Raw genomic sequence first — 19038 nt, 5'->3', positions numbered from 1 at the left:
TTCAAACTCAGCTAATTTTATTTTAAGTACCTTGTGTTCATTTACTTGAAAGCTGTATCCCCAGACTCATTAAGAAGAGTTTAATGAAGTAGAAATCCATTTAAAATGAGAGGGTTTTCCATATATATTTGCAATATAAATTGATTGTTAAGGAAAATTGATTTTTCTACCGTCTGAGCAAATTATAATAAGCAGATTATAGAGGGCTATAAGGATATTGATTGTTATTTGCGCTGTGCCATTATTTATACCAGGGTATGATGGAGAACATTTATTCATGTGCAAGTAACAACACAAATGCCTGTGAAACATTGCATAGAAAAAATGAGTATGACATCATTGTTTATGTATGGATTCTTGGTGGAATTATGTAGTTTTTTCCTTGGGAAGTCAAGTAATTCTGTTGCACCTTGAATTTCTTGAATCTTACTGGTTTATTGTTAGATTAAGAGCCTGTCTTTTTAGGCCAAGGAATGATAGTAAATTTGTTGGATAGATTTTAGGTGTGGATTTGGATTTGACTGTGGGTTTTATATTTAAAAAACCACCTCCTGACATCTAAATAATATATCCATAAATAAAATATATTGGTATGTTTATCAGGTACTATATAAAGACATTTTTCTGCATGTTTTGGATTTGACAGTTGTCCCAGAATATTTCCTGTATCCTCTCTGCTTGTTGTCACTGGATCTGAAAGTAGTTATTTTGAGAATGGTACCCAGAAGACATTTCTGGTTATTTTCATATCATTTATCTTTCAGAGGGGCAGATGGCAGTCTCACAAATTGCAGCGGAGGTGTGTTTTTCCTTATCCTTTGTGGGAATGGTTAAGTATCTAAGTTCAGAAGTGTTTCAACAACACTCTCGGGCACATGATGTGATTTTTGAGGTGTCCTGTGCAGGGCCAGGAGTTGGAATTGAAGGTCCTGATGGGTCCCTTCCAGCTCAGGATATACTGTGACTGTGATTCTATGCCTATTTGGAACAAATCCTTTTGTCAAGAGGTAGGTGGATGCTGGAAGGAAGCTCTGCCTGTGTGAGGACTCAGCTTTATCCTTGTCTTTCAGTACCAAAATGATCTCAAGTGGTTGAATTCTTCCCTGGGGATGTTTTTTGGGGGGTTTTTGTTGTTAAGTTTGGTGTTGCATACCATTTGGCAGCGGCAGGAATTGACTGGACCTTTGAAGGGACAAGATGTATCTGGGCTGTTTTTCCTTTGTGGTGTCTGAAACATGATCATTGATCTTTCAAGCGGTTATTGTCACACTACAACACAAAATAATGCACACATTTACACTAAGATCAAAAGAGTAAAAGGAAACTAACTTTATTTCTGACCTCGCAATATATAGAATTCTAAAAGTGACAGTGGATTGGAGGACGAAATTGCTACTCTTCAACCACACTGGTTAAACTAAGAGTCTATCAATTCTCTCCTCTCACAAAGAAGAATGTAAACCAATCATTATTTACATGATAGTGTGTGAGAAACTCTACTAGGAATATGTAAACATCAGAAGGCATAGAAAACTTTTAAAAGAACTTTAAAACTTTTAAAAGAACAGGGCAACACAGTTATCACATTGACAGAGTTGCCCCTATCTATTTTGAAAAGAAACTATACAAAGCTGCAGCAGCACTTAGATAGCAAATATACAAAGTAGGTTGCTGGCAAGGGTTGTATCTTGGTAGAACTACCTCCTTTGGGACAGATGGAGTTGAAAGGCTCCAGAGTGTCAAGGGAAGAATTAGATTTCAACATTTCATTTTCTCCATTGCCAAATTTTGAGCTCTTCCTTTGCACAACAAAACAAAAAATTTCAATCACTTAGAATCATTTAGTAAAAAATCCTGGGATTCTTTGGGAGCCACTGCTGGTGTGAAGGGTGAGACAGAATGTGCCATCTGTTAAAGATTGCTGTTAAAAGACTCATCATCAGAGAATGGCCTGGAAAGTAGAATTTAAAACAATGAATTGCAAATTTTAAGCACAAGGTAAAGATATTTCCATAAAATAATTTGTAAACTGGGATTCATGTTGAAACAACAGGTCAATCATCAAAGAAATAAAAAAAGATATTGCATATCTTTGGTCCAAGATGTTTAAACTGCCACAAGACAGCTCAGAGTGTTAGTGTGATTTGTTTCTGAAGTGATGTTTATGATCATACATCTTGAACTGAATCAAGTCCTTCACTTTCTGTTGGAGGGTGACCTCTTTATTCTCTTTTTCTCCCAGTTTACTTATTTTGTTTCTCTTTTTGAGCTACTTGCCTTATCAAAAATAGCACAAATAGGTTCTTTGGCTCCTATATTTGGAGATTTGGTGATTATTATTTGTAGCCTATTTCTCAGTCTAGTTCAAGACCCAGTTAAGCCTAGTGCAGCCTCAGAAATGTTAGCTGAAATGCTGATTAGCTGGAAGAGACAAGGTACTGCCCAACAGCGGTGTGGGTGCAGAGAGGATTAGCTGGTGGTGTCAGAATAATTTTACTGTCTAAGATGTTATGATGACTGTATTTAGTACTGACTTATTCAAAGTACTGTCCAGAGGTCAGGAGTATGTCTGCCTCCCAGCCATCATTCTCCTTCTTCCAGAGATATTTAAATAAGAAAAGCAAAGAGGGCATGAAGAATTTCCCTGGTACAAGTCAGATGGCAGAAATGAGCAGTCCTGTTAAAGATCACAAGTATGGCACAATGCCTACGCAGAGCCACCAGAAACAGAAGAGATGGAGTGAAAACTATCATACACTTTCCCTTCCAAACTGTCCCTCAGGTCTGTTTATTTTTTGAAAGAACCATTGCAGACTTCTGGGGGAAGGTGATTGAGAGGAAGGTGGTACTGTGTTTTTTTGTGCTTTGCACCATACCTCTGAGGATGGTCATGGCTTCTTCAGCTCCAGTTCTGTAGCATCAGAGTTAGTCCACCTCTTTAGCTCTTCCAGCAGAGCCAATTTAGTGTCCACACAAATTTCAGAACTGTTTGCAGTGAAGGCTGGTATTCCTGTTGTGGAAGTACAGTTCTGTGATTTTAGCAGTTGATTTTATCTGCTACTTGTGTTTAAAGAAAGCAACAAAAATTTAATACATGATTAAAAATAGATTAGTGTTTTGTTTAGTCCTTCATACAAGTACAAAACAGACACTGAAATGTGTTATAGCAATCAAAAGTTAATTAAACTTCTGAAAAAATTACAGATTCAATGTGAAAGCTGTTTCAGATACAATTACTGTTTTTATTGTGACAAGCAGAAATTTGCATCTATTAGGGGAAAAACGTAGCCAGATAAAAGACACACAATCTGCTTGCATACTGTGATTGCCTAAAGGAAGTAAGAATAGTGTGAGTTTCTTTATTGCTGGGATGGTGACATTTAGCTACTCTATTTTTTCCTGCTTGGGTGTCTCCTGAACCAAATCTTTGTCTGTATGATTAACAGGCATTAATGTTAAAAGGACTTCATGCTCAACAGAACAGTAGGGGTGGCCACCTGCAGCACGTACCAGGGGGTCTGACTGCAACACGGTGGACTGGTTAGAAGCAGTATGTTTGTTCTCCAGTTCCACAGAACTGAGTTGATCCCATATGCCCATATGGGTCTTTCTTGTGCAGAGCCAATCTTGAGTTTCAACACCTCACTCTTAATTCTGGAATTCAGAGGAAGGCTGAATGGAGTCTGAAGCTGACTCCATGAGGAGGCCCTCAAAGGTCAGCAGTTTTCTGCTTTACCATTAGGAACGGTATTGCCAGATCCAGATTGATCCCTGCATGTGTATCCAAATGTACATGCTTCCCTGGTCTCCTGAGTTTGGGATCTGGGTTCTACACAGCAGGAGCACATGAGAACAACTTGGGTGTAGGACAATACTGACTCAATGGTGAGGGAAGCAGCACCCAGCACTGAACAAAAAAAGGGTAACCTTATGGTCAGAGGGACTGGAGCAAACAGGGTGGGAGTAATAGAGCTCAGTGATAGTCAACAACTGTACAGGCTGCCATCCCTGAGCAAGCTTGGTAGGGCCACCCAGGCCACCCCTGACCAGTCAAAGCCAGCTTCAGCTTCTTGTGCTCTGTATGGAGCTGCTGACCTCATGAGTTCAGAGCCAGGCACTGCTCTGGCAGGTGAGGGTCTGGTTTGCTTCAAGCCCTGAGCTAAGCTGTGCCTGGCTGATGTAGATGGGTGTTGCCAACTGGGTTCCTCCTGATGGGGGAGGTATTTAGAACAGGTACAATAGAGCACAGTTCCTACATTCTTTATTTTCCTGTCATCAAGGTTGGTCTGCTGCATCCAAGATGGGTACTCCTCTACCCCTGCCATATAAAGGAATTAAAGTCTACCCAAGTATTGCTGCATCACTGCTCTCTTCACCTTATAAACACTTTTGCAATAGCAATTAGTACTACAGAATGTGGTTGTGTTACTTAATCCTTTTTTCATCTTCAGTGAGAAATTTTGATGATAACATGAGGATGTTGCTATAGACAAAGATGCATCAATGTCTTCTAGGATCTGAAACTTGAGCTTCACATTTTCAATAGATGCCATGTGCAACATCAGAGTATTTACATAAAGCCTCACATTATTAAAAATGGACATGAAATGAGATGTGACTTTTTTCTGTTCCTTTCACAAACACTATGAGAGTAATTTATTATTCTCCCTGTTCCTGGAGGATTCTTTGCCTCCAGTTACTGTTAAGTATGCAGGCATAATAAGGCTACATGTCTTTTTTTTTTTTTCAGGCCAAAAGCTTTCTCCTTGAGTCACAGCTCCTATAATTTTTTCCCCTCAGGCACACTGATCCATAGCTAGTCAGGGAAGCAACAAATGATAGGTCATTAGGAAATTCTCTGAATGGCAAACCTCTGAAGTCAGCCCAAGTGCTATTTGCCATGCATCATGATAAAATTTGTGAGTTTGAGGAGGCACTAATTATATGCTTGGTCTGCCCTTTATGAGATGTTGGAGCTGTTGTTTCCAGAACACAGCAACCTCTTTTGCAGCATAGTTCAGCAAGATTGCCAGAGCACAGTGAGCCAAGCAGGGCTGACAGATTTTGGCATTTTATTCCCTTCAATGAAAAAATATTGCATTGCAACACAAATTGATACCTCACTTTGCCATTGTGCAAAATCATATACTGATACAGTGATGTTGATCTATGGCTTTTCTTAAAATTATATTTTGGGAACTCATTTCCCTTAGAACAAATGGTAACTGTAAGACTTGCATTTACCATCAGCCTTTGGTTTCTGATGGTTTGTTTCAATAATACAATAGTTTAAAAAATCCTTTCATTTATATATATATATATATATATATATATATATATATATATATATATATATACCCCGCTTTCATAATTTTATATGCCTTTCATTATTTAACCCACATACATAAAATGTGATCTTGGGAGGAAAAGGCAAATGTTTAATACAGTGAGCTAAATAATAAAAGATTGTAAATTCTAATAAATATTCAGGGAGTCAAATAAGATAATAAACATGTCAAAAATGATGTGCTTCCTGCTATGACTTCCAGTGTAGATTAGCATGTTTCAAAGACTAGTGTCAAAAATTGTTTTTTAATTTTCACACTTTCTCAAAGCACCCATTTTTTTTAATGCATGTTTCTGAATTCATTTAGGATGATACTACTAATGTATTACTGAATAGCTCAGAAGCATTGCAATGATAGGATTTTTCACATATTCTTTGATTGGTTTATATTTTCTTTTAGCTGCCAAAGAGTCATGGTTTCTTTCTTTTACAAAAGATGCTAAATTGCTGCTAGAGAGTGGAAGTGAAACACTTTATCTTCAATATTTGAAGTTATAAAAGAATAGAAAAATAGTATTTGGTATAGCTTTTTATTTCACAGATAATTCTTGGAACTGCTGGAGGCTTACATTTTTATGATTAACAGAATAAAACAATTACTCTGTAACTTGGGATATTTTAATATCAATTACAGATGTTTAATCTTTCCTTGGATACTCTATTGCCCATAGGACAAAAAGTAATAATGTCTTCATAGTAATAGTCCCAGTGAAGGCCACATCCAGATTGTAAAAAATCCTTCATTTTGGTGCCCACAGATAAATTCCACCACAAATATGACAAATTTTAGCTCCTGTTACAGAAAACACAAATCTAAATAATGCACTCTGGAGCTTGGAGAATGATTCAGCTCAGTTTCAGGTGAACCTCTAGGTTACATCTGCACTAAGAATCAATAGCAAGAAATACTCTTGGCCATTGCAACTCATCTTTACTCCTGACGTAGTGTTGGCCAGGGCTTGCTCACTAAGAAAAATATTCTATTCCTCGTTCAGCAATTAAGAAACTCTGGCTCAGTGTAAAACCTTGAAGAGCTACTGACATTCACAGCTGAGGATGAACCAGAGGATTGTGTTCCAAGAATCAGTGCCCCGGCTTCAGAGGATAGATTGCCCTGCAGTTCCACATGACAGTGCCTCATAGAGGGGCACTGACAAAGAGAAGTGTTCTTGGGTCACAGTTATTTTCAGCTGAGATTGGTCCTAGCACACGAACCTCTGGAGCAGGCTAATATAATTGTGTAAGGGTGTCATAACTGTGTAAGGGGTCTGTACACATCCAAAGTTTATTGACACCTTCTGAAATTGCACTGCTACTGCAGGGATTTATGAGATAAGTACTGAATGGCCATGGAGCAAAACTGAACTGGCTTAGAAATTAACCAGATTTTTAAAATAATTACACAAAAACCAGTAAAAAATGATGTATTGTTTTAATCAGTATCATTGATCAAATAAGATTGATTTGCTACCTAAAACTTGTTTAGGTTCAGGGTTCTGATGTTAATAAAAATACTTCCTGTGAAACAAGCTTGTTACTGACAAAAATGAATCAAGAGCAGAATTAAAATAATTTCAGAAACTGAAAATGCGAATGTCATTGTGACTTAGAGCTGTAGTGTCAAATGGTTTACTGAAGCTTTTAGGAAAGTCACCATATTTTTTACTCTATATTTGTACACTGTCTAAAGCAACGGCCTCTTTCTGCCCCTGAGACTCTTATAATAGCAAATTAACTCCATTACTAAAAAAAAAATAGGAAAAAAGAAAAGAAAATGCCAGTCTTCCTTTAATGTTTGTAAAGTATATGGCAAACATTAGGAATAGTTTCAAAACATTTGTTTTTATCTTCAGGTGTGGAAATACTGTTAATTTGTGTTAGTTCCATTCATGCAGGGAATATCTATATATGTAAAGTACCTAAGAAAAATTATGTGGCTTTGTTACAGAAGGGCATATTCAACAAAATGAATCCTTTCATTTTCTGCATCACTTCCTAAAGGTTGGAAAAATTGCTGTAATATAAGCTGCATCTTCACTGTGATGTGACTGTTAGTATAGAAAGCAATATTAACCTGAAGAACTTAATGACTTACTTCAGAAGAGTCCATTAACAATTTAAATAATGTTTTCATCTCTTCTTGACTGTGAAGGACTGCATTATTTAAAATTCTACAGGAAAGCAATATATAAACAAAATTGGTATCTGTTCTTCAAGACCTTCTTCCTCCTTTACTGAAACTGAATGAAAGCAAACAATTTTTTTTCAGTTTTAGATTTGGCAAAGCTTTCACATTGGATGAAGCTACTTATCTGGTCTTATATTTATTACACATGATAAAGAAAAATTATTAAATTGTTACTGTTTCTTGTGTATTTTCTTTGTGCTTGTTAAAGATGTTGCATTTTCAAATACTGCCATATATAATAAACAGAAATTTCTTCCTAAACTAGGTAATATTTTACATGAAAACTTAGGTAAACCTGCCTTGTTTTGAATCGCTAGTTGAAACTAGAATCTGTTAAAGTTCCTTGAACCAAATTTACTATGCAAGAAGTGGGCATTACTGCCTCCATACAGTGAAGTCAGTGATATTGATCTTGGTGTCTAAGCCTAGCAGGAAAAAGACTTTAGAAGAAAAATTCCAGTGAATGACAGAGAGTATTATCACAACAGACGATTCTCCTCATAAACACCTGCAGTTGTTTTCTCCTCTAATGCCTGAAATTCCCTATTTACACATTTTTAAGATGTGCCTTATTGATATATCTAGAGCCTGTCATCCCAGGTATGCCACCATGCCCCTGTGCACAAGCTCTGCCAAGCTGATGCTGGTCTGTGTAGGGCCAGATCAGTGTTTCAGCATTAAGTAAAGCAACATGGAAGTTGCTTTAACTACCATGAGGAGAACAGCAAAGATAAAACAAAGAACTCACACCAGTAGGCATTTTGGCTTGGATTATTCTGCAGCTTGATACAGTTTGTCAACCCCACAGGAGAATGCTGTTTTGGCAAGAGCATGCTCTAGATGCTCTCAGAGCTGCCAAAGGGAGGAGGTGGCAGCTATCCTGAGACACAGCAAGATAATATTGGCTGAGCCAAGAGGTAATGATAAGAGCCCAAGGCTCATTAGCCAGGGCAGAGCCCTGAACCAAGTAATTATCACCATGTGACAAAAAAAGATAAAAAGCATCATTTTTACCTTACTTATCTTAAAAGTACCAGGGCTGGCCAACCAGCTGGGGAAAAAAAAAACCCAGAATCTGAAGCTCACACTCACTCATCTTAGTATGCAGTGGTATACCTCTGTGGCTAAAGGTTGCAGGCCTGGTCATGAAGCTAAAATGGCTCCTTGGTTCTGAAGCATCTTTCTTCTGCCATTCTTTAATATAATTTCTAGTTCAAATTGTGTCTGAAATAAATGGCTTATATGAGAAAGAGTTTGCAGTTTCTATATTATTAATGTGGTACTATGCAGACACCCAGAAATGAGAATGGCTACTTTTTTTTTTTTTTAAAGTCACGTCCTACTGCACACAAACCAACCTAATTACCTACCAAGTAATTTTTCAACTGTTATTTAATTTTTAAATTTTGAAGTTATTTTGACAAGAAATCTTTCCTAGCCATACCTTGCAGGGGGATGGATTGTAGGAGACTAGAGATAGCGCTGAAGGCAATCTTACCCCTGAGGAATTGCACCTGTGCTAATTACCAAAGAGTAGGAACAGCCTTGCCTTTAATTGGTCACAGCTGTGTCCAGTAAGGATGATGCAATAAGGATGGGTGTTATAAAAGAGTGGAGTAGCTGGTCGAGAGGAGAGTTGGAGTCAGTTGGTTGTGCTGCTGGGAGGGGAAAGGGTTGGGGGGCTGTGGTGCTAGGGACAGTAAGGGATAGTGTGCGTTACTAGGGACAGAAAGGGTCAGGTGGCTGTGGCAGGGACAGGAAGGAGTCAGCCAGCTGTGTGGAAGAAAGAAAAGAAGTCAGTGTTGTGAGGAGCTGTCTGTGAGAGAAGGTATGACATTCTTACAGTAAGAGAATAAACTGTGACAGTCCTTTCCCATCCACCGTTGATTGGTGCCAAGCACCAACAATTGGTGGCCCATATGGGGATGGATCCTGACGTACCTGAATGCCCTTAATTGATCTTGGCTAGAGAAAGAATATATTTAAACACAAGACAATCTTATTTCACACAAAAATCAGTTCTATTTTTATTGTGTTATTGTTCAGGTTGAATAGCACTTTAGAGCCTGTGAAACATTTTCCTGCATTTACTTAGAGAAAACGCTATCAGTTTGCATTAAAATCAAATATTGTGTCTTTCATTTTGTTACACTTTTGGAAAGTCTGAAGTGGAATTTTCTGCAAGATGCTAAGATTACCTGTACTTTTCATCAAGGCTCAAGTCTGGAAGTAAAAATCTTGTTCATTTTTGGTTGCATTTTCCTAGACTCATGTTTTACCACTGTGTGTTGTGCAATAATATACCAGTCAAACAACATAGAACAATATTTTCAAATGTTAAAATTTAAATAGGAAGCCAAGAGAAATTGTGAGAAGTGTACAATCCATAAAATTGTCTTCACAATGAGTAGAGATAGAAACACTACCAAATCAAACTGCAGTGTATTCCACTAGTCAAGGCATTTTGAAAATGCCTGCTGTATTGCTGAGCAAATTGATTCCCTTTCTAATGGCCAAACACAACATTTCACACTCTTATTCAATACAACCTAGTGCCATATTAGCTATCCTGATAACAGGGTGGTTAACAAACTAGGGATAAAATAAATGATTAAAACTAAAACCATTGAGGATTGTTAGCTAAATTTTAGTTTTGCTAGATCAGCTTTACAAAACCTCACAAAAATATTTGTGTATTATTGTTGTTGGAATTGTTCTCAAAATGACAAGTGTATCATATATATATATGTTTTTGCCACGCTCTTTTCTCTGAAGTGACCCATACCATATCTCAAGTGTGTGCCTTGCTGTGGTCCTGCAGTACTGACTCCATTGATGCTACATGCACGGTATCTTGCACTTTAACACTGCCTCCAACTGCTCCAGATAGGAAAAACAATTATACAAATTTCCCACAATGCAAAAAGTGACATGATTTCCAGAGGTAGTGAAAAAGGCCCTAGAGTCTATATCACAGCTTGAAAATGCAGCGGCTTGCTAGTTTTCAGTATTCTTTTGCAGTTTGGTTTGACAGTAGTGTAAATTATTGTGAAATGATCTGCCCTCTTCAGGTGTCTGTGGACATGCAAAATATGCTTATATACATCAGAAATGTAGGTTGAATGAGAATCACTTCAAGGATAGGAAAAAAATTATTTTCAGCATTGTGATTTATGTGCTGTAGCTGAGCACTGGAACATGCCTTTGGAAATGGTGGGGTTTAGCAAAATGCTTGATTAGACCTTTTAACAATATAATTTAAAAAATAAATTCTGCTCACTGTGAAAGAGAGGAAATGTTTATCATACTAACATTTTAAACGGTGGTGGCCTTCGAACTTGACAAATTCTGTGATTCTTAAAAAAACCCCAACCAACCAAAAAATGAAAATCAAAATAAGAAAAAAAAAAAAAAAAAAAAAAAACCCCACAAACAAACCCAAAAAACCCCCACACCAAACAGGTGATCTGTCTCGGCTATAGGTCTCTTTGTTCTTTTACGTAATGATCCAAAGGAGGAAATGGGATATATTTATTATATTTGTAGAGGACACAAACCAAGACGGGACTGAGCTCTTGCCCAACCATTTTGCGGGCCGAGAGGAGAATTCAGAAAGCACCGACGAGCCGAAGGAGCACTGCAGACAGCGGTGGAACGAGCATAGTGAGGAATTCGCCCGGAGGAGTTTGCAAGGCGTGCGGTGATCCCGTGGTCGCGCTTTCTTTAGAGACAGCAGCAGCTATCTGCTTTCCGTGCCGCTGCTCGGGAGGCCGCGGGGCGCACCCCGCAGCTCCGGAGCCGCGGCTCCTCTCGGGCCACGCCCTCAGCCCCGCCAAGCCGCCCGGGGCAGCCGGGCCCGCCCAGCCCAGCGCCGGGGGCGGGCCGAGGCGCGGCGGCGCCATCTCAGCGTGCCCGGCCATGGGAGGTGCTGCTGGGCGCTGGGCGCTGCGCGCCGCCCGCCTCCTGCCCGGCGGCGGCAGGGCTCCGGCGGCGCGGCGGGGCGGCCCGGGCTGCGCGCCCGCCGCTTGCGCCGCTCCGTCCGCCGGCTCCGCGGTGAGTGCGGCGGGAGCCGCGCCGTGCGTCGCGGCTGCCGGGGCGGGAGCGGAACCGGAACGGGGCGGGCGAGGGCCGGGCTGGGCTGTCCCTGTGCTTGCGGGGGTGCCGTAGGGGCGGCAGGCGGGACGGTCTGGCCGTGCGCGGGTGCCCTGACCGGCCGTGTCGTGCTGCAGCCGGTTCAGCAGCAGCGTCCCTGCGGGAGGGGACGCGGTCGCGACCGGGAGAACAAGATGGATGAGCTCTGCCCGCTTTTTACCCGGACTGCCGTGAACTCCGTGGGGGCACTGCGCGGCGCCCAGCGCTCGTGGCGGTACCACTGTGCCAGCCGGGAGCTGGTGGGACTCTGCCTGCGGGGATGCTCGGCTCGGCTGCTCCGTCCGTCCAGCCGCGGGGGCCCCGCGTGTGGCTCCGCTGCGGCGGGAGCAGCGGAGCGGGGCGCCTGCAGCGCCCGCACGCGTGCGGGGTCCGTGGCGTGGCTCAGGGCAGGGACAGCGCTCGGGCAGCGCCTGTCCGGCACCGCCGCCCTCAGCACCTCGCCTTCCTCCTGCTCCTTCGCTGCTGCTGCTCTTGTTGTGCCTGAAACAGCTGCACCGAAAGGACCGCCAAGTCTAGTCTGTTTCATAAAGCTTCCGATTTTTAAGCAGTGTTTTGGTTTATTTCAACGCATTTTTTTTCCCTTTGGCCGTTAAGATCAATCATGTTTAAGTGTTTGTCAAAAAAAACATGTTACTGGTGTTATTCTAAGTTGGCCCAGTCCTTGCCTGCCGGTGAAGCAGCTTCCCTTTGGGAGAGCACCTGTGCAGAATGTTTTTTTAGACAAGTGGTGAAAATTTCTCAGTGTGCATGTAGGTTCCCTCCTGTCCCCTTTCTCTGCGAGAACGGCGGGTTGGTGCACATGCATTCACTTGCTTTTTGGTTTTTGTTAGTCCTCAAGCTCTGGGGATGAGGCTCTGAGGGACAAACGTGCTCGGATCCTGTCACGAGGGCTGCCAAAGCAGAAGCCCATAGAAGGAGTTAAGCAGGTGGTGGTTGTGGCTTCTGGAAAAGGGGGAGTTGGGAAATCGACAACAGCAGGTAAGATTTATTTTGTTTTTAATCATTTCCTTTGCACATTTTCTAGTATTTTGTATGGAGTATTTAGGTGTTTGTGTCATTACCTTGTGGTTGGGTTCCATAACATTTCACCTCTGACAAGTCCTGTTGCAGCCATTGACAATCTACTTCGATACAGAAATCTTGGCTTTAATTTAGGTGTGAATTTAGCTTTGAGATCCTGTCTTTGTAATAGTGCAGTGCTGTCCTGAGACATTGGGGCATCTTAAGAGGTGATGCAGGCTGAGGTGAAAGTGCTAGTGCAGTGACACTGTTCCTCCTTCCCTGGCTGCTTAGGTGTGCCTATACAGTGCTTTTCTCTGTAGAGGATACTAGTATTTAGAAAGTTTCCACATCAGGACTCTGTTCAATTTTCTCAACTACTTATGTAAGGGTTTTATAAAGAAAAAGTGGAACAGTGCTTATAAACCACAGAAATTGGTGCCTTGAGAAGCACCTTGAACTCTTCTCTCAACTCCGCCATTAGATTTTAAATTAATTTTTCTCTAATTCTTTTCTCTACCACCTTTTCCTAGGTGGTAGAATAAGACAGTACATGGGTTACCATTACTGCAGACACTGACTTGAACTTAAACAAATGATGGAATGGAAAAATAGTTGTGCCAAAAAATGTGGTGGCCTTTTTACAGAGAGGAGTGACTGGTGTCATCAGCCTGGACTTCTGCAAAACATTTGGCACTATCCTACATGACGTCCTTGTCTCTGAACTGGAGAGACTGGGGAGCATTAGGAATTGGGTGGATGGCTGCATTGCATTCAGGTCTAGGTCCCCGAGCATAAGAAGGACCTGTGAGAGTGTGTCCAGCAAGTACCACAAAGATGATCAGAGGGCTGGAGCACCTCTGCTGTGAAGACAGGCTGAGAGAGTTGGGGTTGTTTAGCTTGGAGAAGAGAAGGCTTTGAGAAGACTCTTGGAGAGCCTTCCAGTAATTAAAGGGGGCTTACAGAAAGGAAGGAGTGTGGCTTTTTATGTGGGCAGATCAACGAGAGTGAATAGCTCTAAACCAGAAGTGGAGAGATGTAGATTACTGCTAGGAAGAAATTCTATACTGTGATGGTGGTGAAGCACTGGAACACATTGCCTAGACAAGGGGTGGTTGTCCCATCCCTGCAAGTATTCAAGGGTTAGATGGGATTTTGCACAACATTGTCTGATGGAAGGTGTCCCTGTCCATGGCAGGCGTTTGGAGCTGGGACATCCTTAGGGTCCCTTCCTGCCCAAACCATCCTAGGATACTATGACTCTGAAAGTAAACTTCTTGGAACATATTTCTCTAAAGTATTAGAAATATGTTTAAAGATCTTTCTTAATATGCAGGCTGGAGAATAGTCATCCTTTAGTTGAAGCATGTCTGCTGTTCATCTCCATGTGTTGTAAATAACACATGGATGTAGCTCTTAATATATAATTTTGGGGGTTTGTATTTTTTCAGCCATGCTTGAAACAGACTAAGTGTCTAATAATTTCTAGAATAAAGTAATGTGATATCTGTACTAAAAGTAGCTGTTCTTAAAAAAAAGGGTCTTTTTTTTCTTTTTCTCTATTGTCTATCCTATATGTAGGATACACATACCTGTACAAAGACATGCAAAACAATTAAAACTTGTGTTTCTTAACCATCAGAAGATATATCATTATGATACATAGCCTGGTTGTTGCAGGTTACTAAAAATACCAAATACCTGTTAATCAATTGGCAGTTTACAAAATTAACATTTTGAAAAGTAAATTCAGATTATTCTGCTCATGTCTGCAAACAAATATCTAAGTTCTTGTAACTGGCATGTGTGTGCATTTTCTACATAAAATATAACACATGCATGAATAATACTTAGAGCTGTGAGTTCATTCCTATGTATTTAAAAATAAAAAATCAGGATTCAACAAGCATTAAATAAGATATTGGAAATGTAAATTAAGCATTTACATGTATCTATAATGGACAGCCTTTTTAAATGAACGCTTTAATTTCTAATATTGAGAAGGAAAACTGTATTCTTATGTATTACAATGAGGATCAATTTCATGGTTCAGATGGACAATTGAATTTCAGTTAAGTTGTATAAACAAAAGTATTGCATGGCATCATTACTGAATTATGTATTTAAAGTTATGTTCTTACTCAAGGTTTGTGTGGAACATGTTTGATGGCAATTCTGCTGATGCGTTTTGAGAGCAGGAGTTGAAAAGAAAGGAGACTAGTAAGCACCTCTAATTCCTAAAGCACCACAGGAAATATCATCAGTCTTGTGTGTATGTCAGAAGACCTGTCAGGGCTTTTTTTGTTTTTTGCTTTCTCCAGTATAGTTGTGTTTCAGTTGCTTTCAGGAAAAGAGCATCTATATTCTGGTCAAGTTTGTCAGGGTCATTCCCTAACCTGTTGAATAACTCATTCTGTTTATTACATATGGCTTTCATGTTGTAGTCTCGTTGCTTCCAGTGCTTTTTGGTCTCCTGAAATCAGTGTAGTCACTGATTAGAAGAAATTATGTTACCAGAACAATATTTTTCAATGCATATTTAAATAATTTAATTGTCCTTTCTTTCTATTTGTCTGATGTGTTGTTTTATTTGTTTGTTGTGTTCTCTGTCACTTTTGTGTCAAGTTTCTGTCTTTTAATGGCATTTTCCTATATTTACTGCATCTGACCTACATCTGGGTTTTTTTTGTTTTTTGTGTTTCTTTGTTTGTTTCTTAGTTGTTGCTCATCTGTTCCCTTTTGCACTACTCTAAGGATGACAGTACTGAAGAAAATTGGTCCTGGTATGAAAAGAAGTCAAAGAGTGGTCTTGAAAGAAGGGAAAATTTTAATTTAGTGCAAATCTTAATGTTTTCAGTTGTGGAAGTAGAACAAAACTAAAGGCTGGTGTTCCTGCTCACATTCTGCTAATTCTGATATTTGAGGAAAATACAAAAACTGAGTACATGGACCTTCAGACATTTTTAACACACTAAGAGGCTGAGAATTTTCATTATTGTTCAGGGAAGCTGATACATTTGATCTTGTGTTGACTACATCTCGGTCATGTTAACTGCATTTTAACTTTTTTTCCCTCTTGTGTACTTTATTCTGGATGTAGGATGTACTGTATTTAAACTTTTTGATTTTTGGGCCTCCTTTGTATGTTAAAATATTCTCATAAACTCGGTTTCTAAATGGCACTTACATCGATACGTAGGTATCGAAAGTATCTTTCCAAAGTTCTTCTAAATTGTCTATAGGTATTTTATTGATGATGTTATAAGTATTTTATTGATGATGTTATCTGATATTAACCATATCAGATACAGACACACAACTGGCTCTGTGCTTGTCTGCTTCTGGATCAAGAAGTTGTATTTCTGTTGTTAGCTGAGTGTTTGGGGAGTTCAACTGTGCTATTCCTAGGGCCACTTCAGATTTAGAAATTAGAAAGTTGGATGTTACAATAATAGTAATAATAATAAACCTTCCCAGTCTTGTACTAATTTCAAAACAACAGAGTCCTTCTAGAGTTACAGAATTACAGAATATGCTGAGTTGGAAGGGATCCACAAGGATCATCAAGTCCCAACTCCTGGCCCTGCACAGGAACATCCCCAAGTGTTACACCCTGTGCCTGGGAGTGTTGTCCAAATTCTTCTTGAACTCTGTCAGGATGGTGCTGTGACGACTTCTCTGGGGATCCTGCCCCAGTGCCCAAACACCCTCTGAGTGAAGAACCTTTTCCTAATATCCAGCCTTTCTCCTGACTCGGCTTCATGCCATTGAAGCTGTGTCAGGGGAGGTTTAGTTTAGATGAGACTAGCTAGAGGTTTAGGTTGTATTAGATGAACTCTGATCTCCCTGTGCATCATTCCTTGTACTGATTGGCAGGCTTAGCATGGGTGGAGAGATATTAGTGGCTTTTCTTGGAGCCTGCTGTGAAGTTGTATAGAATTTCTGGTGTGTATTGCCTTGATGTCCTGCACACCTGGTTATGGGAACTTAATTAGGGCCAGTATGAATGTTCAGGCTTGGTTTAGGCCCTATTCTCCATGTTTATACCCTCTTGGAACTGACAGTAATACAAAAATAAGGGAATGCAAGATTCAGCTGGAATTTGAAATTAAGTGTTCAGCTAGATATCCATCTCAAAATCTTAGGTTTACATGCTGTGTTGTTCCTGCCATCTCCCTTCTTTCCCTTCAGTAGTCAAATATCCTTTATTGAAGAAGCATTATGGATCATACTTTAATTTTCACACATGAAAGCTGTTTAAGAAGATAGCTGTGTATAGTGATTTCAAGAAAGTCTTTGTCTCCCTTCTTCAGGTTTCAGAGGGTGAATTTTCCTCTGATTTGGGGAATGGTTGATTTACCATCAAATTGACCATTAAATGTCAAATTGAAGAACAAAATCCATGTTCTTAGCTTAGGAGGAAAGAGGCTGTGTGCCTCTTTGAGAAAGCTGTACAGCTGTCCATGTTAACCCATGACTATTTTGTTTGAAGGAACTTAGTGTTAACTAACTTGGTGTTAAGTATTTCAAGACAGGATTCTGGCTCCCCAGCGTTTTCTCAGAACTTTTGTACTCTTCCTGTACAAAAAGGCTGATTGCAATTGCCTTTCTTAAAAGAGTGACATACAGCAGCATGTAAGGAAAACAGAAGGTGTTACCCAAGAAAGGGTTGTGTGTGTTGGATTTTTTGCCATGTTTTTTTTTTTTTTCTTCTAAGACATGTAACTTTTTGGATTATAAAAATTACTTGTTTATACCAAAACCTCTAGGAGGTCTCCCAACATAACTGAAGTTGGTGAGCCATTAAAGATACCATTTGCACATGCTGTTTAGTTATGAGACTTAAGTAATGATGGAAATGTAAAAGCTTTAAATGAATGGTCTTTTTAGTTGCTTCATCTTTCTTTTTTTTTGTTACAGGTGCTTTCAGGTAGATGTGGCTTTGTTTTCTGACATAAAAATCAATTGGAAAGCATGCATTACACCTTCTTCCAGAAAACATCTCTATTCAATATATCAGAAAAAGGGATATGATCATCTTTTTGGTCACTTGTTTTAATAGTTTATGTCAGCGCTTACCTAATTTCTAGTTTTATGAAGGTTCACTAGAGTGTGTGGTGAGGGTTACTGATGGTAGTAATTTAGTTTTATAGTATGGTGTCCACTTTCAAAAGTGGGTGCTTCCAAAAGTTTTTTGTAATGTTATTCTTTGGCAAAATACTGAGACTATTATTATTTTGCAGTGTCCTCTAGAAACTGCAAGTCTGCAAGTTTTTGCAGATTACCTTGAGTTTGTTTGCTGGTCAACAAACATGGACTGAAGTGTAGGTGCTGCTGTTGCTTAAACTGCAAATATTGTAGAGATGCAAGAAGCTGAGAGCTGAGAGATTATGTAATTATTAATAAATGTGATGTATTTATATTTTCTCTTGTTAGCAGTGATAATATTCTCAATATTTAGAAATTAAGTTTTCCTGCACTTAATCTTTGTTTTTCCTCCTCTTCTTTCTTACAGTAAATATAGCCCTCGCCCTAGCAGCAAATGATTCGGTAGGTGGACATTTAATTATAAACTTCAATGTGAAATGTGTGTCACAAATAAAACGGTTACTGCTGAGGGCAGTCACATACATTTAATGTAGTTAATGTTTTTATTTAGTTAATTTCTAATTTGTTTTTGAGTTTCTGTCAGTTTGTTTATATTTTATCAGTACCATGCATAACTTAGTAGATCTCATCCTGCTTCTGGGTTTGGCGCTGTCCTTTCCCTGGTGTGTCACTGAGTTGAACTGCAATTCTGGAAGGATGTGTAGATGTCGTAGAGAACGCTTCTGCAGGTTGGAGACACTTAATGAATAATTTTATCACTTCAGAACACTGACCTGAAAAAAATAGAAGTTTGTGCTGAATAGTGTCCAAAACATTTCATTTTTAGAAATAGCACTACAGATTGACTGTTTCTGAAGAAATTATGTATAAAAATACTTTAAAAACAGCTAAGGCAAAAAACCCCCAAAACTATGTATCTTCCCTAAAGCTTGGAAATAAATTTTTTTGGGTCTTTTCCCAGCCCGGCATTACTAAAACTGTTGCTTGGACTATAAATAGATAGTAGGAACCATTCAAGAGTAAAAACTACAGGTGTTCATTATGTCCACATGCTGCTGTAGACTAGGAGTAATTCCTTGTGCACATTATTGCCACACAGGTAAACTCAGAAGCAAGCTTCCTGTGCAGTGCGGGGGTGTATGGTGCAGGCTTTGTACTCATAAAACATTAAATGGAAAATATCCTCAAATACATCAATCTGGCAAATGTAGCATCTTTGTGTAAAAGACAAGTAAAACAAGAA

General features: G+C 39.6%; 1 protein-coding gene across 2 annotated transcripts in view; it reads left to right on the top strand.

Annotated features, from left to right (window-relative positions):
* The window catches only part of NUBPL (NUBP iron-sulfur cluster assembly factor, mitochondrial), a 284585-nt gene that overhangs the window by 192750 nt on the left and 72797 nt on the right, over nucleotides 1-19038 (top strand). The window contains exons 1-3 of one of the 2 annotated variants that reach the window (XM_021542657.3): nucleotides 11433-11588; nucleotides 12518-12665; nucleotides 18202-18236. The exons of the other annotated variant lie outside the window; for it this stretch is intronic. Of the exons in view, the coding sequence (XP_021398332.2) occupies nucleotides 11454-11588; nucleotides 12518-12665; nucleotides 18202-18236 (318 nt within the window). The 5' untranslated portion in view covers nucleotides 11433-11453. Of the gene's footprint in view, nucleotides 1-11432; nucleotides 11589-12517; nucleotides 12666-18201; nucleotides 18237-19038 lie in introns of those variants that run through there. 2 annotated transcript variants of the gene reach the window in all.

The sequence above is a fragment of the Lonchura striata genome, chromosome 6 (assembly GCF_046129695.1).
Source record: "Lonchura striata isolate bLonStr1 chromosome 6, bLonStr1.mat, whole genome shotgun sequence".
Classification (NCBI taxonomy): domain Eukaryota; kingdom Metazoa; phylum Chordata; class Aves; order Passeriformes; family Estrildidae; genus Lonchura; species Lonchura striata.
The sequence above is the reverse complement of the archived record's forward strand: the minus strand, read 5'-3'. Positions and strand labels throughout refer to the sequence as shown.